Source organism: Artemia sp. Qi Xiang Cuo, chromosome 9, assembly GCF_049724085.1.
Source record: "Artemia sp. Qi Xiang Cuo chromosome 9, ASM4972408v1, whole genome shotgun sequence".
Classification (NCBI taxonomy): Eukaryota; Metazoa; Arthropoda; class Branchiopoda; order Anostraca; family Artemiidae; genus Artemia; species Artemia sp. Qi Xiang Cuo.
The window spans coordinates 64,735,349-64,758,979 of record NC_142802.1 but is presented as its reverse complement, the minus strand read 5'-3'; the positions used below and the strand labels follow the sequence as shown (position 1 = coordinate 64,758,979).

The 23,631-nt window shown below is 34.6% G+C and overlaps 1 protein-coding gene and 1 non-coding gene across 2 annotated transcripts in view; both read left to right on the top strand.

The window, feature by feature from the left end:
- The window catches only part of LOC148948936 (FMRFamide receptor-like), a 116,593-nt gene extending 105,032 nt beyond the window's left edge, over positions 1–11,561 (top strand). Inside the window, exon 6 of the mRNA XM_089094142.1 lies at positions 9,547–11,561. Within this exon, the coding sequence (XP_088950268.1) occupies positions 9,547–9,936 (390 nt within the window). The 3' untranslated portion in view covers positions 9,937–11,561. The remainder of the gene's footprint in view (positions 1–9,546) is intronic.
- Positions 7,755–7,958, top strand: LOC148948937 (small nucleolar RNA U3). Its single transcript, XR_016142257.1, has one exon. It is a non-coding gene; the product is annotated as a small nucleolar RNA U3 (small nucleolar RNA).
- Positions 11,562–23,631: the final 12,070 nt, after the last annotated feature.

The window sequence follows — 23,631 nt, the reverse complement described above, 5'->3', positions numbered from 1 at the left end:
GAAAGGTGACAAGGAACGTAATCTCCCCAAATAGCACAGGAAGGAACGTAAGCCAAGCAAATAGCATGGGAAGGAACATAGTTCCATAGAAGTATAAGTTAGCACTCTACTTGCAATCACGCTTAATATAGTCTCTTAACATTTCCCCAGAAACATCTCCACATGAAAAATTGAGTTGGCAAAGAGAACGTAAGACAAATAAAGGTATTTCGCACAGAAATTCTATCAACTCGCCCTAGTGTAAACTTTCCCTTGGAAAGTTTATCCCTGGGAAATTTCCCTCCCCACAGAAAATTATCCCAATGGAGAGAATCCACTCCAAGTACAAAACCCCCTCCTCTCAAAAAATGTCTGTATACTTCCCAATAATAAATACTACACGCAAACAATGGGCAAATTTCATAACCTACAGGGCTCTCCCCACGGAGTTTGGGGGATAATGTTCCCCTCAAATGAATAATCATTAGATCTTTCAGCTGTGCTGAACGAAATAGATATCTCAAAATTTTAATGGGACGATTTTGGAGAAAAACCGGGCGTGGGAAGGGCTAGTTGTCCTCCAAATTTTTTGGTCGCTTAAAAAGAGCAAAGAACTTTTAATTTCTGTTTGAATGCACCCTCTCTCGATCTTTTAAGACCATTATTTAGATACAATCACCGCTGGGAAAAAAAATATAAAAAAAGAAAAAAAAAATCAGCAACAGATAAACAAGCATCCGTGATCTTTCTTCTTCTGGCCAATAATACAATATGTTATATTTTTGTATATAGGAGCTTGAACATTCTATAATAGGATTTTCTGATTCATTGAATCTGATGGTGTGATTTTCATTAAAGTTCCTTAACTTTTGGGGGATGTTTCCCCCTTTTTCAAAAATCAGACAAATTTTTTTGAGCTCGTAACTTTTGATGGGTAAAACTATGCTTCATGAACCTTAGACATTTGGAATCAGCATAATACGATGACTCTTTTGATGTATCTATTGATATCAAAATTCTGTCTCTTAGAGTTTCGATTACTATTGAACTGAGTCGTTCCTTACCTACAGTTTGTTACAATGAACTGTTTCATCGGACTATAACTTGTTCTAGAATGGCTCCCTTACTGTCTTTGGAAGTGGTGGTGTTAGTCAAGATAGCCCGTAGAAGGGTGGATGGATGTACTTATAAAAACGATCATTTGAAAGTCACCGAGAGGAGAGGAGGTGGGAATTATTAAAAAAAAAAAAAAAAAAATAAATAAATAAATACACATAAAAACGATCATTATTAACAAATCAAATTTATCACTTAGATGTTGAAATTTGACTCTATTGGTGTTACATTACGGCCTTCCCTCTTCCTTCCCTCCATTACTTCCCTCCTTAGAGCTTTTCCAATAGGCTTTAAGAGTCTCCTGCAAAAACCATACATCTATACTCACCAACTGGTTTAATACAAGAATTGCACAGAGGGATGATTGAGCTTGGTATTAATTATATAAAAAAAAAGTTTTTTTTTTAACTGAAAGTAGGAACGAAGTTAAAACTTAAAACGAACAGAAATTATTCCGCAAATGAAAGGGGCTGTTACCTCCTCAAAGCCTCGCTCTTTACGCTAAAGTTTGACTTTCTCACAACTCTATTTTTTTAAACAATAAAAACTTTAGTGTAAAGAGTGAAGCATTGAGGAGGGGACAGGCCCTTTCATATAAAGAATAATTTCTGTTTGTTTAAAGTTTTAACGTCGTTCCTTACTTTCAGTTAAAAAAAAACTTGTTTTTTTATTTAATTTTTGAACGTTTTTGAATTAATGCAGGGTTTGATTTTGGCTCACCGTACATGAATAATTAAAACAAAATTTGAATATTAATTGCACTTTTATTTGGTTAAATGGCTTTCTCAAAACCTGTTTAATTTAATTTACGAACTTTTTTATTAGTAATAAATATACGTAACTTACGAATTAACTTACGTAAACGAACTTCTATATTCATATATTTTTAATACGTATATTAGATTGTTTGCCCCCTAGTCAATACCTTGCTCTTTAAGCTAAAGTTCAAATTTTGTGCCAATTCTTTAAAAATGACCCCATAATCACAAATGCCGTTAATTAGGATAAATAGCTCTTATGAAAGTACTAAACAATCTTTGGCTTAAAGAGCGAGGTATTGACTAGGGGGTGAACCCAATCATATACATAATGTTTTCTGTCGTTTTAAGTTTTGATGTTGCTCCTTACTTTAAGTTGAAAAACTTGTTTTTTTTATATATAATTTCTGATCTTTTTTTACATAATGCTGGGAAATCTGGCACCCCCTTCATAGCAATGCCCCTTCCCCCATGAAAACGTCCTTCATGGAAAGATCCTCCCACATAACCCCCGACCCACCCACCCACCCCCCCCACTAGCAGAAAAAATCCCCCCTGAAAACGTCCGTATACTTCCCAACAACCAATACTATATGTTAACATTGGGTAAAGTTCATAACTTTCAGCCCTCCCCCCGGGGACTTCGGGGGATTAAGTCATCCTAAAAGACATTGTTATCATATTTTCGACCATTCTGAACAAAATGGCTATCTCAAAATTTTGATTGGGTGACTTTGGGAAAAAAAGGAGCGTGGGAGGGGGCCTAGTTGCCCTCCATTTTTTTGGTAACTTAGAAAGGACACTAGAACTTTTAATTTCCGCTAGAATGATTCCTCTCCCAATATTCTTAGACCACTGGGTCAATACGGTCACCCTTGGGGAAAAAAAAACAAAAAAAAAAACAAATAAACACGCATTCGTGATCTTTCTTCTGGAAAAAAAATGCAAAATTCCACATTTTGTAGATTGGAGCTTGAAACCTCGGCAGTAGGGTTCTCTGATACGATGAATATGATGGTGTTATTTTCATTAGGGTTCTATAGATTTTAGGGGGTCTTTTCCCCTTTTTTCGAAAATCAGCCAAATTTTCTCGGGGGCGTAACTCTTGATAGGTAGGACTAAACTTGATGAAACTCATATATTTGAAATAAGCATTAAAATTTTATTCTTTTGATGTATCTATTGGTATCGAAATTCCGTTTTCTACAGTTTCGGTTACCATTGAGCCGGGTCGCTCCTTACTTACAGTTCGTTACCACGAACTGTTTGATGAGCTTGAATTATAAAATCCCGCTTAGCTTTCTCGCACAGGAGAACAGGACACAATTGAGATGTGTTGTTCATGACAGTTATAACGAAATGTATGTTCCCAAAAGATGGTATTTTCAACTGTGTGGGTTGTTTTATTCTTGAAGATGGATTTATAATGTCAAGGCGAGAACTTCAATCTAGTAATTAACAACTCCCTAGTCCTACTTGTATTGAATATGGAGTCAAGGGATCCTGCAACTTTTCCATCCCCAAAGAATGAAATTGAACGGATAGCGAAGAATGTACAATAGCTTCGGACTTATGGACAGTTTTATCGTAAGCAAAAAGGTTTAGAGGGGTCTATTGTCCTCTGTGTAATTTGCGCACATCAGGGAAAGTGTGGATCCCACGAGACTACCCTGAGGAGTCCTGGTCTTTACTAGATTTGGATACTTACTGAAACTAAAACTGTCAATGAATGCACGGAGAGTATGATCTCTTCGGAAATATCAAGAACCAAAAGAGAATAACCACACCAGATTTATTGGCTAAATTTTTAGTTCAAATCCTGAAAAGGCCGTATATTCATAAACCTCAAAAAGTCATAAACTGATACAGCGTCAACTACTGTAATAGCTGTTACTATACCGGTAGAGATTACGTTACACACCAAAAAAATCAGCAGCGATATGAATACCCTTTTTATAGTTTCAAATTGACTGGCTGTCTCAAAATTTTTGCTCGATAGCTTATTGTTTTATGGCAAGGAATAGTAGAAATCGTAGATTTGGTGCGTAACTGATAATTAGAAGAAAAAAAAGAACATTATATTATCAAGACTATATCCCCAAAATAAACTTTTATGAAGGTATCGTTCCCTATTTTAGAAACTTTCCTCTTTTATACCTTATTAGTCATTTGCAATTTGTTTCCACATAAAATTAAAACTTTCCTTTCTCCTATACAGTTTGAAAGAAAAAACTTGCTGAGAAACTTTATTTCTTTCGGATTCTTTGAACTTAAAAATTTTTGTGAATTCAATCTTGATATAACTTATTAGGGGGTTGACTAAATCGGCAAACCGTAAGGATTCTTTTCCTTTATATTTTATAAACCTTTTTTTTTATAGAAAGTGATTGAGGGGCAAGTAACCCCCCTCTCATGCCAACCATTTCCCCAAACACATCCAATCAAAATTTTAAGATAGCCATTTTGTTCAACGTCGATGAAAGTTTTGGAAATTAGTCATTTGAGGATGACAACCCCCCCCCCACAGCCTTCAAGGCAATGGCTGTAAGGTATGCCCTGGGGGCAAGTAAGTTTTTTTTATAGAAATGTTGTCGTAGAAACTTCAAAAAAGGCTCATTCAATTGGAAATTGAAAGGGCTAGTGCCCTTCTTAATAGGCTAGTGATAGGCCGAAAGTGATTGGAAGGCTTGACATTTTCAAACAGTTCGTAGTAATGAACTGTAAGTAAGGAGCGACCCGGCTAAATGGTAACCGAAACTCTAAAAACGGAATTTTGATACCAATAGATACATCAAAAGAATCAGATTTTAATTCTGATTTCAAATATATAAGTTTCATCAAGTTAATCTTACCCATCAAAAGTTACTGAGAAAATTTGACTGATTTTCGAAAAAAAGAGAAAGACCCCCTAAAAGTTATAAAACCTTAATGAAAATCACACCATCATATTCATCGTATCAGAGAACCCTACTGTAGAGGTTTCAAGCTCCTATCTACAAAAATGTGGAATTTTCTATTTTTTCCGGAAGAAATATCACGGATGCGCGTTTTTTTTTTTTTTTTCAGGGGTAATCGTAATGACCCAGTGGTCCTAGAATATCGTTGGAGGGCTCATTGGAACGGAAATTAAAAGTTCTAGTGCCCTTTTTAAGTGACCAAAAAAATGGAGGGCAACTAGGCCCACTCCCACGCTCATTTTTTTCTCAAAGTCACCAAATTAAAATTTTGAGATAACCATTTCGTTCAGCATAGTCGAAAATCTAACAAATATGTCTTTTAGGATGACTTAATTTCCCACAGTTCCCAGGGGAAGGGCTGCAAGTTATGAACTTTGCCCATTGCTTACATATTGTATTGGTTATTAGGAAGTACACAGACATTTTCAGGAAGGATTTTTTTCTGGTTGGGGGGAGGGCTGGAGGAGAGGGTTACTCGGGAGAATATTTCCGTGGAGGATGTTTCTCTGGGGTAAGGGACATTTCTATGAAGGGGGCACCGGATTTCCAAGCATTATTTAAAAAACGATAAGAAATTAAATTAAAAAAAAAACAAGTTTTTTCAACTGAAAGTAAGAAGCAACATTAGAACTTAAAACGAACAGAAACTATTACGTATATGAGGGGGTTCTCCCCCAAGTCAATACCTCGCTCTTTACGCTACAGTTTTTTTAGTGCTTTCAAAAGAGCTATCTATTCTAATTAAACGGCCTTTGTGGCTTAGGGGTTTGTGAATTAAATTTTTTTTAACTTTTAACGTAAAGTGCGTGGTATTGACTAAGGGGAGAATCCCCTCAGATCCGTAATAACATATACGTAATAAAAAAAAAAACAAAAAACAAGCGATACGGCTCAATAGTAATCGGAACTTTTAAAAACGAAATTTTGATGTCAATAAATGTATCAAAAGAATGGGTTTATAATACTGATTCTAAATATATAAATTTTATTAAGTTTAGTATTAATCATCAAAGGCTACGAACCTGAGAAAATTTACCTGATTTTTAAAGAGGGGGGAAACATCCCCTACAAGTGAAAGAATTTTAATGAAAATCACACTGTCAGATTCAGCGTATCAGAAAACCCTATTTCATAGGTTTCAAGCTCATATCTGCAAAAATCTGCAACTTGGTATTTTTTGCCAGAAGAAAAATATACGAACATAGAAGTTCGTTACGTAAGTTAATTTGTAAATTACGTCAGAACCAATTTAGAGACAGCCATTTAGCTAAAGAAGAGTAAAATTTTTATGCAAATTTTGTTAACTTATTCAATGACGGTGAGCCAAAATAAAAGCTGCATTAACTAAAAAAACGATCAGAAATTAATTAAAAAAACAAGTTTTCTAAACTGAAAGTAAGGAGCGACATTAAAAATTAAAACGAACAGAAATTAGTCCGTATAGGAACGGGAATGGCCCCACCTCACCGCCGCGATATTAACGATAAATTTTGACTATTAATCAAAAATTTATCTTTTAAAACAATAAAAAACTTAAGCGTAAAGAGTGAGGCTTTGAGGCGGGCACAGCCCTTTTTATATACGGAATAATTTATGTTCGTTTTAAGTTTTAACGTCGCTCCTTACTTTCAGTTTAAAAAACTTGTTTTTTTATTTAATTATAGTATCTATAGATTTAATTATAGTATCTATAGATTTAATTATAGATCTATGAGGGTATAATGTATTGTTTTTGTTGTTGTTGTTGTTTAGACCAGGGTACTTCAGATCGAAGGAGTTGTCGTGGGAACTTCGAAAAGGGCTCAATTGATTGAAGATAGAAAGGGCTGCTGCCCGTTTTAATAGTCGAAAGTGATTGGAGGGCAATTAATCCCCCTCCCACCCCCCCCCTCCCATTTGCCCATTATGTTTAAAAATTAAAAGTTGCCTTAAGATTAAATCATAATGCGTTGTATTAATATTAATTCCCAACAAGGCATCTCAGCAGTATCCCAAGAACGACTGAGGGTTTTATGTTCAAACTTTTGGGGCTACTTCTGCTCTTAAAATTTAACCTAATCAAAATAGCATAAGTGTATTCAAGCTATCAATGAAAGTAAACATATTTTTTTGCGAATGGCATCAAGTTTTCCATTTCAGGTCAGCTAGAGGAGGTATGAAACTAAATTAAATACTACTATTTGCATCCAGATTTTTAAAAGGGTGTATGTTGTTAAAAATTGCTAAAAATTTTCTCCAGCATACAAATAGCAGGCCGAACTATAAAGTCATAGAAAAACGAAAAGATTTAAAGCATTATTTTCTTTTGCCCTGAAAAGACTATGTCAATATAAAACGAACAGAAATTATTTAAAAAAACTTATTCCACAAAATAAGTTTTTCAAGTAAAAGTAAAGAACTCTGTTAAAAAAATGAGCAAAAATAAAATCAAATAATCTACCAAGCGTGAAACTACAACAAATCAGCATCGATAACTAAATGAAACCCAAACCGAACAGAAACTACAATAAATAACCGAGTCAAACTCAAAACGAGCAGAAATTAACATAAGTTGGGCGCAAAACCCCTACGCCTTCCCAAGGCCAGAACAAAATTTGCACTTTGCTGAAAAAAAATACAAATGAATGTGCATTATCAATTTAATATACATATACTAATATTTAGTAATCAAAATGTTAATATTACTGTATATATTAAAGTTATAAAAGTAAAAACATTTTTTTTCAGTAATGTTAACTTCTGTTCGTTTTGAGTTTGATTCGGTTATTTTTTGTTATTTCTGTTCGTTTTGGGTTTCATTTATTTATCGTTGCTGATTTGTGGTTGTTTTACGCTGGGTAGAGTATTTTATTTTCTTTTTGCTTCTTTTTTTGTATAATGGATTTCTTTACTTTTCTTTTGAAAACTTATTTTGTGGAAATTTGTTCTTAATTAATTAAATGTTAATATCATACTTTACGGGATTATTTCTGTAGTATGATTACTTGGTTTTCGCTGGAAACCGACAATTCCACTAAACTTTATGATGAATGGAAACGTCTGCCTTTGAGCAGGAGAAAGACCTGCTCGGGCTTATATCTGAAACTGGTCATTGATGACCATTACTGGTAGCTGTTACAACATCCAACTAGTACATTGTTCGACAAGATTGTAGGTCTAACAAATTGATCAACGATAGTAGCCTAATAGAGATTCAATTAAAGAACAGGAAATCCAGCAAACAAGATGGAAATCTAATAAGGATCTTGAAATCCAACAAGTTGAGTTTGAAAATTCAATTCGGGTATGGGAATCAAACATTTTTGTTAAGCAACAGATTGGATATTCAATAATGATAATGAAATTCCAAAATGGTCTCATATATTCAGTTTAAGCTGTTGAAATTCCAATTTTGCTGTTGATAAAAATTACAAACAATTTTCTATTAATCTCAAACAATTTTTTTTTACAGTGTATCGCATAAAAGGAAAGTAATTATTTACCCTTCATTACAATGTATCTACTTAATATATTTTTTATCTTTGGAATTTTTACTATCTAGATGCAGTGAGCCATACATTTATGGATCTAGAATAATATTAAATAAAAATACGAGTTTTTTCAACTGAAAGTAAGGAGCAGCATCAAAACTTAAAACGAACAGAAATATGTACGTTTATCAAAGAGGTTGCACCCTTTTCAAGACATCGCCCTTTATGCTAAAGTTTTTTTTATAGAATTAAAAGAAAACAAATTATTCTAATTAAACGGTTCTTGTGTTTCAGGAGTCTTCCTTAAAGAATTAGGACAAAAAGTCAAACTTTAGCGCAAAGAGTGAGGTCTTGAGGAGGGAGCATATTCAGTATTTTCTGTTCGTTTTAAGTTTTGTGTTCTCTTTCAGTTGAAAAAACTTGTTTTTTAATTTAGTTTCTTAACGTTTTTAAATAATGCTGGGAAATCTGGCCCCCCCTCAATTGAAAACTCCCTCCCACCACTTAAAATTCTTCAATAAAAAGTTAATTCCATTTAAAATACCCCCCCCCCCTCCAAAAAAAATTTCTCAGGCTCGTATTTTCAAATGGGAAACACAAAACTTAATGAATTTTATTTATTTGAGTTCAGCATAATAAGTCACATCTTTTGATACATCTATTAATATCAAAATTCTGTTTCTTAGAGTGTCGGTTAATGTTGAGCAGAGTCACTGCTTATTGACACTTCCTCCGCACGGACTGTTTGATAAGGACTAAAAATCTACACATTCTGGGGGTCTCAAATGATCCCTTTGGCTCACTCATCCCTGATATTTAAAACCATAATGATGATTCAAAAGGAAGATTGTGCCGATGCTTAATTTCTTGAACTATTCCCTATACTCTTTGGAACTTTTCTGTAAATTATTCCCTCCCAAGGGTGCCCATAAGCTGAATTTTAGGAAGGGGGCTTACCTGGTCTAATAGGCACTTCCAATGTTGTATATTAAAAGTTCCAAAACGAAAATATAAAAATATAACGCAGCGTCATTCAGCCGGAAGTGGGCGTTTGACCTTCCCCCTGCCCCCTTACGGGCGCCTACGTTCCCTTCTTTTACTATCCAAGGGATATGAGATATATCTAAATAATGAAATAATCTTATGTGTTTTTTTTTATTTTCTGCTGTCCTTTGTGTCCAGGAAATTATTTTATGTACTTTTTATTTAATTTTTTACTTAACGTGATGTAAGCCATATGCTTATATTACAGATTTTGTTTTTTAGATTGGCCAGTCAATGAAAGTCAGGTCTACTTTGACGAGAAGTCAAGAAAAGGAAATTAAGCTGACTATAATGCTTTTCGGAGTTGTCATCGTATTCTTTTTATGCAATTTATTATCATTAATTAACAACGTGTTGGAATGGTTGGAAATTGAAGAACAAGGGCTTTTAGGTACAGGAGATATACCAGTGACTATTAATTCCTCTGTCAATGTTATTTTCTATTGCATTTTTGGGGCCAAATTTCGAAGAATGATCATGGTATATTTGAGACTGGGATGTTTGTGCAAAAAACATGCAGAATTTCATAGAGTAAACACAGTGTATAGATCCCAGTCAAAACGAAGTGAGATAACTGTGGTGTGTTTACTGCCAGAAGAAACTTGCGTATAAATTTTGTATATTTGAGTGTAAATAATGTCACCGAAACCCCACAAATACAACTGTCAACAAAAAAAAATAACAAAGATTCGTGAATTACTTTATCTACACTCCATGGTTTTAGCACAGGGGCACAATTAATTGAAATGCAGGGTGGGGGGTGTATTTTTCAGAATCTAGAAGGGTGAGGAATTTTATTATTTGTTGTTTTTTTCAATGAAAGTACAAAAAGGTGTTTCTCAATGAAATGCCAAAATATGGTTTCTTCAAAATTTAGTTAGGGCAAAAAAAACTCTAAGAGGCAATTTCCTACCTCTTCTCCCAATTAGTGCTCCTGTTTAGTTTCAAACTTTTCCTACAAAAGCGGAAAATTTAAATGGCTAGAATTTTGTTCCCAACTATTAATTACTAATACAGCAAATTTGATTCATCTGACAGATACGAAAACTGGTGTTCTCAGTTTCTATGTTTTCTTACTTCAAAAATTATGCCTTAGGTCTTTCCTCTGATAGGTTAATCATAAGTTTTACGCTTCTAAGCTGAAAATTTTTCAACTTGATCAATTGCAAATGGAATATGGATAGATCATGTATTTCAAAAGCCCAAGAGTATATAGTGATATAGTAAATGATATAGTAAATACACACAAAAATTTATGAAAAATAAAGATAACACCAACAAAACAAATTACAAAGCACACAGATACATGAAACATAACGAAAAAATACCTAATGGTAATTTAGCGAGAAAATAATTATAATTCTATATAGTAAATGATAATTAATTCCATATGCAGGTTAGAAGTGTAGCTGTGAGTAATTTTGAATGTATTTGCTAGTTTGACTATAACATGGCCCGCGGACAAATACTGAGGCATTCACAAAGCAATATACTCAGAATATGGACAAAATTTACAATTCAAAAATTATATAACCTGTAACTGGGTAACTTTAGACTGGGTAACTGGAATTGTGACCGTAACTAGGGGGCTATTATCAAAATTGCTAGTTTTTATTAAGTAGGAACTTTTGTTTAAAATAATTATTTGGATATAAACAATGGGAAAATTTTAATTTACATAATCCCAGGAGAAGCTCGTGTTTTATCAAAGCAAATTTATTTATAAGAAATATAAGAAAAAATTTATTTATTGCATTTTTGAGACAAATTAGTAGCCTCGGACTTGTAATCACTAAGCTCAGAAATCTTTAAACTTCAACTTTGGTAAAAATTAAGCGCCGTCTTTTAATTTTTTTTTTCTTTTCGAATAGTCATAATACGATCATAGTGATTTCAAACTTAATTATTTATCACCAATCCTTCATTATTGTCTAAATAATCAGAAGTCGCCAAAAGTAAAACATGTCTCTACATGCAAATAGAGGGTGATTGGATTGTGAATAAGCATTTGTCAAAGAGTCTTCTTTCAGTCGTGAAGATTGAAAGTCACTGACCAAATCAAACAGTTCGTGGTAACGAACTGTAAGAAAGGAGCGACCCGGCTCAATGGTAACCGAAACTCTAGAAAACAGGTTTTTGATACCAATAGATACATCAAAAGAATCAGATTTCAATGCTGATTTGAAATATATAAACTTTCATCAATTAAACTTTCATCAAGTTTAGTGCTACCCATCAAAAGTTATGCGCCTGAGAAAATTTGGCTGATTTTCAAAAAAGGGGGAAAGACCCCCTGAAAGTTATTGAACCTTAATGAAAATCACACCATCAGATGTAATGCATAAGAGAACCATACTGTAGTGCTTTTAAGCTCCTATCTGCAAAAAGGTGGAATTTTGCATTTTTTGCCAAAACAAAGATCACGGATGCATGTTATGTTGGTTTTTTTTCCAGGGGTGATTGTATCGACCCAGTGGTCCTAGAATATCGTGGGAGGACTCATTGGAACGGAAATTAAAAGTTCTAGTGCGCTTTTTAAGTGATCAAAAAATATTGGAGGGCAACTAGGCCCCCTCCCACGCTCATTTTTTTCCCAAAGTCCCCTGATCAAAATTTTGAGATAGCCATTTTGTTCACCATGGTTGAAAACATGAGAACTATGTCCTTTAGGATGACTTAATCCCCCAAAGTCCCCGGGGGGGGCTGAAAGTTATGAACTTTACCCAATGTTAACATATAGTATTGGTTATTGGGAAGTATACAGACATTTTCAGGAAGGATTTTTTTCTGGTGGGGTGGGGGGGCTGGTGGAGGGGGTTACTCGGGAGAATCTTTCCGTAGAGGATTTTTCTTTGGGGTAAGGGACATTTTTATGAAGGGGGCGCCGGATTTCCAAGCATTATTTAAAAAACGATCAGAAATTAAATTAAAAAAAAAGTTTTTTCAACTGAAAGTAGAAGCAACATTAGAACTTAAAACGAACAGAAATTATTACATATATGAGGGGGTTCTCCCCCAAGTCAATACCTCGCTCTTTACGCTACACTTTTTTTTAATGGTTTCAAAAGAGCTATCTATTCTAATTAAACGGCTTTTGTGATTCAGGGGTTTGTGAATTAAAAACTTTTAACGTAAAGAGCGTGGTATTGAATAAGGGGAGAACCCCTCATATACGTAATAACATATACGTAATAAAAAAAAAAACAATAAAAACAAAAACAAGCGATATGGCTCAATAGTAATCGAAACTTTTAAAAACGGAATTTTGATGTCAATAAATGTATCAAAAGAATGGGCTTATAATGCTGATTCTAAATATATAAATTTTATTAAGTTTAGTATTACTCATCAAAGGCTACGAGCCTGAGAAAATTTACCTGATTTTTTAAAGAGGGGAGGAAACATCCCCTACAAGTGAAAGAATTTTTATGAAAATCACACCGTCAGATTCAGCGTATCAAAAAACCCTATTACATAGGTTTCAAGCTCATATCTGCAAAAATCTGCAACTTCGTATTTTTTGCCAGAAGAAAAATATATGAATATAGAAGTAAGTTAATTTGTAAATTAAGTCAGAACCAAATTTAGAGACAGCCATTTAGCAAAAGAAAAGTAAAGTTTTTATGCAAATTTTGTTTACTTATTCAATGACGGTGAGCCAAAATAAAAGCTGCATTAACCAAAAAACGATCAGAAATTAAATAAAAAAAAACAAGTTTTGTAAACTGAAAGTAAGGAGCGACATTAAAACTTAAAAAGAACAGAAATTATTCCGTATATGACAGGGTCTCTCCTCTCCACAACGCCTCACTCTTTACGCTAAAGTTTGACTCTGTCTCACAACTTTATTTTTTAAAACAATAGAAAACTTTAGCGTAAAGAGCGAGGCGTTGAGGAGGGGAGAGCCCCTTTCATATACGGAATAATTTCTGTTCGTTTTAGGTTTTAATGTCGCTCCTTACTTTCAGTTTAAGGGGGGACGCCAGTCAAAAGCCGTTTTGGCCGATTCGAGCCCTTTTCCTGGTCGGCAAAAAGGCTCAAACACAAAGGTATCAGATTTCACACAGACTTGAGTAAACAAACTCGAAGAGGGCGACTTCCAGGGGTTCCTTACGCTTTCAATATTAGTTACATTTTATGATAGATACTTTCACGGAGTGTAATAGGTAGGCGATTGAGTTAAGTGATTGAATGGTTAAGCGATTAAGTTAGGTGATTAATTATGGAATAAAATGGCTTTGGGAAACGACAAAATTCTTTTCCAAAACTTGACTCTTTTAGAATTGGGTCTAACACCAAATGCTGGAACAAATACTTAGGGAAACTTGCCCTACCTCTTGCACGGTAGGCTAATTTCAATTTTTCACGATGGGCCTGAACATTTGGCAAACCCAACCCATGCTTATTTCTCTTATTCCCCATAGTTGTCAAACTTGATTGTTGAATTCACAATTTCCCAGTACATCCAACTTATTCACACAATTTGTCGAATGTCCAACTCTCAAGCTAACGCTTTCAAATTATACACACCAAATAAATCATTTCAAGAGCTAAAGCTTCACTAAATTGAAGTCCAACTGACCGCTTTTGAACAAAAGGAAGCGTTAACCCCCTCAGCATATTTTATGCGCCCACATCCGTTTGATTCCAAGTATTTTAGGCTCTTTGTCGGGTGATAAGCAATTTGAAACGTGCAACTGCTTCAATAGAATATTTTTCGCTGCATTTTTAAGTATCAATTACGACAATATTGACTGCAGCGATCTTGCAGGCAAACCCAAAATAGGTTTTTGAGTTTTTTTGGGATTTCAGGAAAAATAGGTGTCGGCTTTAGCATTTTGCTAAATCAAAATGTTCACCTGATTCTATTCTATTAGAAAAGACTGACACCGCCTAACTGCCTCAACTATTAATGTCAGACAAACTCAAAACGCTTACTATGGGAGAGATAGGAAGGTCGCTTCAAGTATGGTCGCCCCTAAAAAAACTTGTTTTTTTTATTTAATGAATAGAAAGCGTGTATAAGAAAACCGTTTTAGGGTTGAATGCTAACCAAAAGCAAAAATTCTCAATTTGGCTATCATTTACAATATGAAGAAAATTTCGGTCTGGAGGAAAATTATAGAGAGAGTAATGAGAAATTTGAATTTCAATCTTAATGGTTGCTAGAAGAGCATTTGTTAATAGAGACAATCAATGGAATGTCCAATTTTCATTAGCACAATAAGCTATATATTTCATTAACCCAATAGACTATATTGGGTTTTCACTATGAAGGACCTCGCAATAAAGATGAAAGATGCAATAAATACAAATTTAAACACTAAAATACTAAGAAACTAATCATTATTAATTGATACCTATATTATATATATATATATATATATATATATATATATATATATATATATATATATATATATATATATATATATATATATATATATATATATATATATATATATATATATATATATATATATATATATATATATATATATATATATATATATATATATATATATATATATATATATATATATATATATATATATATATATATATATATATATATATATATATATATATATATATATATATATATATATATATATATATATATATATATATATATATATATATATATATATTTGTTAAAATGATCTTTCTAATATACATATCTAACTTACTTACTTTACTTTTTACTTTCGGTGAGAACCAGACGATGAACTGCCCTACCCGACACCAAAGAATCTTGGAATGACTTCGACAACTAATTGGACCTGTCGGCTGCAGCTTCTCCGGTGATCTTCAGCCAGTATTTGTCCCATCTCCGACCGTGTCTCCTGAATCCTCCCTACGGTTCTAGGTCCTCCTTGAATGTTTGCCACAGGTTCTCCTTTTGTCCTCCTGGTTTATGTTTCCAGGAGGGGGCTGGTTCGCAGACAAGGACGTCTCGACATATCGTGCCTTCGGGATGGCGCAATGTGTGGCCGAGGAGCTTCAGGCGACGTCTTTTAATGATAAGCGATAGCTCTTCTGATTGGTCTTCTGATAGCTCTTCTGACATATCTAACGTTCTTTCGATGTTCATTTTTTCTAAATAGACCATTTTTGTTGCATCATTTTTTGCTCAAATTTGTTGGTTTTTTCTATTGTACAAGGAAAAGTAATTTATTTTTTTGTGATCTGAATGTATAAGAATGTACTTATGAACTTAGTGTCTTTTTATTATTTACTTTTAACCTACACAAACCACGGCAATAAGTTTTCCAAGGCAAATAAAGTGGTGAGCAGTCCTCTCCCATCCCACACTATTAAAAACTTTCGAGAGCTAAGAACTTTCGTAGGAGAGTAGGGGAGGCTAAGATGACAGAAAACTCCATTTTTACTATATTCCTTGGAACATTTTCCACTTTTTGGTGATTAGGGACATTCACCCTATGAACATTTTAAACGTTCACGGGGAAGGTATGAGTACTAACTGTCTGTTTCTTTTTTTCAACTTTTTGCTATAACATGATCAAAGCAAGATTCTTTAAATTTATCAAGACGACTGGAAAGAACTAATAAAAAAAAAATGAATGTGATATTAGTTATTAATGTTATTAACACATGGAAATCTTGGGAATTCAAGATTTCGTTCAATTAATTTTTTAAGTGTTATAAATATAAAAAAAGGTTTTTAGTATATTCTGTTTTCAGTGAAGCACAAAACAAACAATAGGCTTTAAAATCTTCACGGCTTGGATGGGAAGGGGGTTGTAGCAGCAAAAATTTTGTTTGTAATTTTGTTTGTTTTAAGTTTAACTTGAGTATTCAATTAAATAAACAGTATAAATGAATTTATTTATGGTGATAATGCTAATAATTTTATAACCCTGTCCAGAGCAGCCGACGATTATTTAACCAATTTGACGACTCTTGAGTTGAATAATACACCAATATTCACCCCATAGACATTACTTTCACTTGGAATGCTAAACATACGTACACTTGATAAACCCAGAAAAAAGGAATTAAGTTTAAATGAAATCAACCACTACCGTTGGGACAGTACTAGAGTATCAGAGCCCCACCTTCCTCTGAATGGAATACAAGCCATAAACAGCACCACCCTCATCACTTAAGGACAAAGTGATGGTGTTCACCGTCTAGGTGTTGGCTTTCTACTTTCGAAACGGGCTAAAAAATCTCTATTTGCTATAAATATATTCTCAGGACGTATCATCACCACCCTTTTTAAAGAATCCAACACTAACTTTTCCATCAGGAAAATTTATGCCCCCAACTCCTCCCGAAGTGACCAAGAAGCGGAAGATTTCTACGCCCAGTTCCAACACACCGTAGACCAAGCGCCAAAGAAAGACATTCTGGTCCTGATTGGGGACTCTAGCGCTATTGTGGGACAATAAAATGCAGGTTTTGAAGACGTAAAGGGCAAAATTGGAAATGGACGATAAAACTTTAGGGGGGAAATGCTCATAGATTTCTGTCGTGATAAAGAACTTTTCATCGCCAACATATTATTTCGACACAGAGAACGCAGAAAAGTCACATGGAAATCCCAAGACGGCTGCACCTCAAATATGATTGCCTTCATACTGGTCCATAAGCGTTGGAAATCGTCAGTACTGAATGCAGTATTTTTAGCCGGTGGTGATTTTGACTCAGATCCCCTTGTAGTTATGTCAGAACTCCGTATAAACCTCCGAAAGCCCCAAAAGCCCAAGAAGAGCAAATCAAGATATCGTGTAGATCTTCTAAAAAAAAACATTGTAACAAGGAAGAAGTATAAAGCAGCTCTTTCGAATAAGCTGTCAAGTCATCAAACTCACGATATTCTCAACCACAAAAGAAATCGACCGTCTTGTTGATAGAAGCCCCTCAGTCATAAGAGAAACGGCCAATGAAGTCTTGGGAGTGTAGTCCCACTCTGATAAACTGTTGATAACGCCAGAAATCATTGATATTAGTGCTAAAAAAAACTTGTTTTTAATCAACAAGAGTAGTATCCCCAAAGACACTTTGACAACAACCCTACCCCGGATTCCAACAACAGCCCTGGATTCTGGAAGACACACCCCAGATTCCTATAAGAGCCATTAATTCAAGCGCAGCCCTGGATTCTCACGACAGACCTGTTTTAAATGGTCAGCAGGTGTTACGTTAATGTTTACTTTTGGGAAGACACGCCCCAGCAATAGAACCGGTCCCTGCTTTAAATTGCCAGAAGGTTTTATGTTAATGGTTGCATTTGAGAAGGTAAGCACCTTGATTTTAAAGGAATCCCTGTCTTAAATGGTCACAGGTGTTAGTTAAGTCATAGGGGGAAACTAAGAGTTGGTGGAGTTAGGGAAACATTCAGTTGCTACGTAATTAGGGTTAAGAGTTTCACGTGACTCACAGGTGTTATATCATGGAGAATTTTAACCTACGTAATTGGAGTTTAGGGCAATGCTATAGTACGTGGATTTAACGGGAATAACTGAATGACAATGGACAGGTGAGTGTTACGTAATGAAAGTGCAACGTAAGTATTGTGTAATGACGGCACACATGTGGACCTTACGTAACGACAGCGTCAAGCAGAGAAATTTTATTAAGACATTTGTCTTTTTTTCCAAGACATCTCAAGACATTTCAATGCATTTTTCGTTGAGACATCTCAAGGTGGGTTTTTTCAACGCATTCCTGCGTAATGGGGGATTATTTATGGATGACACGTTCTAATTCTGCCTGTTTCTTCAGAGCTCGTGGGGAAACCGCCACTTTTAATTGAGGAGGACACACACGTTGGGTGTTACATAGTACTTTTTAAGAGTTCATTTTCCTTTCAATACGTTTTTCTCAGATGACCAATTATATTCTAATGATTTTTTTCCTCATTAGGACTCAAAAAGTCATTCCCATCCAACGGAGCTGAATCCTAACCGAGAGGGCCAGCAATGTATTTCTAATATTCTGTTTGGGCTAATACATTCTAGGAAATACTTTCTTTTTCGCGCATGCTAGATTGACGATTATGTGTTTCCTACGGCTGCAATAAGTGACTCGCAGAGGAGGGAAATCGATTGCTTGAAATTTGCTATCACCTGGTCATTTAGTAATAAAGGTGAGAGGGGACTACAAAACGCTTAGGTTGTGTAAATATTACTTATTGATGATTCGTACTAGATCAATAAATTTACAAAGACACAGACTTTTGTAAATCAAAGGGTTATTAATTAAAACAGGGGAAAAGGCACTTAAAAATTGACAAATGGAAAAAACAAAAACTGAAAAAAGGTTTTAAAAAGGATAAAATATATGCGAAAAACATGCGTGAATTAAAGAGAGATGGGGCTCCTAGAAATCATTTCCAGAGGAGGAGGGTTGTTATTAGAGGTAAATTTAAGTCTTATATTGAGGTATTTCCGAGAGATTTTAACGAAAATACAGCGCTTTCATAGACAAGACTACACCCCCCCCCCGCTGAAAGCACACATTTGAATATTATTTTCTCTTCAAATTACACATGATCTCGTTAGAGGTAAATTTAAGCCCTATTGAGATATTTCGGAGAGGTTTTAACGAAAATGCGAAGTTTTTTTTTGTTTTTTTTTATAAGACTACCCACCCCCAGCTGACAAGCGTGTACTTGAATATTATTGTCTCTTCAAATTACACATAATCTCGTTGGAGGTAAATTTGTAGGTCCTATTGAGAAGTTTCAATGAAAAATAGCCTCATTTCGTTGACCACATGTTAGATTTCACTCACCCCATCGCCCAGAAAATTCATCTAATACCTCCACCTTTACTTTTAAGCTGTAGAACTTGTTACTCCAAGCATTTGATGACACAGTGGCATTATTTGAATGCCCCCTACCATCTACGTGGCACTCCCCTCTCCCCTCCCCCAAATCACCTCCTAGGAAATTTTCGACCTTTTCCTTCAAAAATATACTTGTAAATCTAAATTGAACACTGTTTATTAGTTGAACAGCGAGACATGGCATTTCATTGCTAGAATGTGATAGTCCAAGGCAAGTCACGCCATTTACAACTTAAAGCATGTCTTGAACGAGCCTTCTCCTTGTTTTTCAATGTTGTTTTTTCTTATAAAAATTGGCAACATGGTGGTACCCTGCGACACCTGCCATCACCATTTTAAGTGGTTTCTAACATTTGAATACCCCAATGGATATATTTTCTATTGCTATTAGTTTTGACAATTCCCAACCTACGCCACACTATGACTCGTCAAACCACTGCTCTTAACACATTTCTTTTTTTCATCTAACTATCAAAATAAAATGTATTCGTGTAAATATTTTATTAAACAGTCAAATCAACGTTTACAATTGACTTCAAAAACACGACATCTTCTTCACCTCCTCACCATAGATAGTAATCACCTCAATCTGTCGTGGTGGTGCTAAAGGTAATATAATACCTTCATCAACATCGTCATCCTCGAGTATTCCTATGTTCCTCAGGGGGGAGATCATCAAGCAAACGCTCATTATCCTCGATGCAAATCCACCCCCCTCCATGACAACAGCGCACCAAGTCCTCTGATATATATATTAAAGTCAATCTTCAGTATAATATACCTCACGCGATTTATCCACCTCCTCAGCTGAATTTATACAAAAGAAGAGCTCTACAGACCCCGTGAGACTCCATGCATCCCATGTGTTGTCACCACCATGAACAAAGTCGGGAGTCTTCTATAAAAGAAATAAACTTGTGTGTGTGTGTGTGTGTGTGTGTGTGTGTGTGTGTGTGTGTGTGTGTGTGTGTGTGTGTGTGTGTGTGTGTGTGTGTGTGTGTGTGTGTGTGTGTGTGTGTGTGTGTGTGTGTGTGTGTGTGTGTGTGTGTGTGTGTGTGTGTGTGTGTGTGTGTGTGTGTGTGTGTGTGTCTGTGTGTGTTTTTGTTTGTGTGTGTGTTTGTGTGTGTGTGTCTTTCTGTTTTTTTGTTTGTGTGTGTGTTTGTGTGTGTCTGTGTTTATGTGTTTTTCTGTGTTTTTGTTTGTTTGTGTGTGTGTGTGTGTGTTTGTGTGCCTTTTTGTGTGTGTGTTTGTGTTTGTGTGTTTGTGTGAGTTTTTATGTGTGTGTTTGTGTTTTTCTGTGTGTGTGTGTGTGTGTGTGTGTGTGTGGGTTTGTGTGTGTATCTTTATGTTTATGTGTGTGTGTGTGTGTGTGTGTGTGTGTGTGTGTGTGTGTGTGTGTGTGTGTGTGTGTGTGTGTGTGTGTGTGTGTGTGTGTGTGTGTGTGTGTGTGTGTGTGTGTGTGTGTGTGTGTGTGTGTGTGTGTGTGTGTGTGTGTGTGTGTGTGTGTGTGTGTGTGTGTGTGTGTGTGTGTGTGTGTGTGTGTGTGTGTGTGTGTGTGTGTGTGTGTGTGTGTGTGTGTGTGTGTGTGTGTGTGTGTGTGTGTGTGTGTGTGTGTGTGTGTGTGTGTGTGTGTGTGTGTGTGTGTGTGTGTGTGTGTGTGTGTGTGTGTGTGTGTGTGTGTGTGTGTGTGTGTGTGTGTGTGTGTGTGTGTGTGTGTGTGTGTGTGTGTGTGTGTGTGTGTGTGTGTGTGTGTGTGTGTGTGTGTGTGTGTGTGTGTGTGTGTGTGTGTGTGTGTGTGTGTGTGTTTGTGTGGAATGAGAGAACACATGGGATGCATGGAGTCTCACGGAGTCTGAAGAAATCTTCCTTTGTATAAATTCAGCTGAGGAGGTGGATGAAGTGCGTGAGTTATTACACTGAAGATGGACTTTCATACACATTTGAGGGCTTGGTGCACTGTTGTCCTGGGGGAGGGAGGGGGCATGCATCAAGGATGATGAGCGTTTGCTTGATGATCTTCCTCCTCTAAGGAACAGAGGATGAGGTTCGTACAAATTTAGTGGACCTCTTCGAGAGAGTTTCAATTTGGTTTGATAAGATAAGAACTCTCTTGCCTTAAATGTTTCTAAAACTAGTTTTTTAGTTTTTTCTCTTATATCTCAGGCTTGTCATCAATTATCTGAAATTCATATATCCAAAGGCTCTATTAGTAGACCAAAGGATGACCAAGTCCGTTTCCTAGGTATCCTCCCAGATGAAAATTTATATTTTATACACCATATTGATTTGATTAAAATGAAGGATTATAGAAACCTCGGTATTCTAAGAAAACTAAAACATATTTTTCCAGAACCAATTCTAAGAATCCTATTTCATAGCCTAATTCATTCTTATGTTTCCTATTGTCCAGTCATATGAATGCCTACTTTCCCTTCTTTTCTCAAACCGCTTTCAAATACTTATGATAAAGCTATAAATCTTATCCAGGATGTACATTGTTCTGGATTTAAAAAAAAATTATATTCTTTTCTGTGCGTCTTTCGCTTTTCTTCGACTCCATGGTGATATTCCTAGGTCCTTTGGATTTACGTCTTCTTTTGTATCTGATCGGTCAAATTATCAACTCCGTAGTTCTCTAAATATCCAAATTCCCAATACACCAACAATAAGATCCGATTTTAATCCTCGTGTTGCGTGTCATTTGACATGGAACACTCTTCCCGATTCGGCTCGAGAATGCCACTCGTTTGGCACCTTCAAAAGACTATTAAGAAAAATATTTGTTTTCTTGTGGTTAATTTTCTTTATTTTTACCTGAATAAATTTTTAATTTTTTCCTGAATAAACTTTCCTTTATAATTTGTATTTATTTATATTTTCTTTTCTTCTCCCTTTTTCTCTGACTGTGATATATGTATATATATATATATATATATATATATATATATATATATATATATATATATATATATATATATATATATATATATATATATATATATATATATATATATATATATATATATATATATATATATATATATATATATATATATATATATTTTGCCTTATGCAAAGCCTTCTCGTGGTTTATTTTTGTGTTTTGAATGGCTGGTAATAGTTTTTCATTTAATTGTTATTCGTTTATGATTTTTCTTTTTTGTACTGTTTTTTTTCCTTTCTTCTTTTTTTATCAGTAAGTAATTGGCTATTGTTTTCCGAGTTTGAGATCCGTATATACTCCCCTAATTACAAGCCAAGGAGCCTTTGTGGGGACTAGAACAGTGTATTATTGTATGTGTATTGATCATGAATAAAATCTTATCTTATCTATCTTATCTTATCGAAGATTACGATGATGATGAAGGTATTAGATTACATATAGCACCAACACCACAGATTAAGGTGCTTACCATTGATGATGAGGGGGGTGAAAACGATGTCATGTTTTTGAAGTCAAGTTTAAACATTGATTAGACTATCGAATAAAATATTTACACGAATGATTTTATTTTAATAGCTTAGATGAAAAAAAAAGAAAGAAATGTGTTAAGAGCAGTAGTTTGACCAGACATAGTGTGTTATAGGTTGAAAACTGTCAAAAATTATAGCAATAGAAAATATATATATATTGGGGTATTAAAATGTTAGAAAACGCTTAAAGTGATGATGCCGATTGTAGCAGGTAATTGTTATAAAAATATAAATGTTTTTACTTTTATTACTTTAATAAATCAAATAATATAAACATTTTGATTACTAAATATCAGTATATGTATGTTAAACTGACAATGCACATTCATTTGTATTTTTTCAGTAAAGTAAAAGTTTTGTTCTGGCCTTGGGAAGGCATAGGGGGTTTTGAGCCCAACTTATGTTAATTTCTGCTTGTTTTGAGTTTGACTCAGGTATTTATTGTAATTTCTGTTCGTTTTGGGTTTCATTTATTTATCGATTCTTATTTCTGGTAGTTTCACACGTGGCAGATTATTTGATTTTATTTTTGCTCATTCTTTGTTTAATGGAGTTCTTTACTTTTATTTGAAAAACTTATTTTGGGCAAAAAGTTTTTTTAATTAATATCTGTTCTTTTTATAGTGATATAGTCTTTTCGGGGAAAAAGAAAATAATACTTTAAATCTTTTGTTTTTTCAAGAATTTATAGTTTGGCCTGCTATTTGTATGCTGGAGAAAGGTTTTCTGCACTTTCTAACAACATACACCCTTTTAAAAATCTGGACGCAAATAGTAGTGTTTAATTTATTTTCATACCTCCTCTAATTGACCTGAAATAGAAAACTTAATACCATTCACAAAAAAAACGCTATTTTGATTTGGTTAAATTTTATGAGCAGAAGTAACCCCAAAAGTTTGACCATAATATCCTCAGCCATTCTTGGGATACTGCTGAGATGCCTTATTGGGAATTAGCATTAAGACAGTGCATTTTGATTTAATCCTATGGCAACATTTAGTTTTTAAACATAAAGG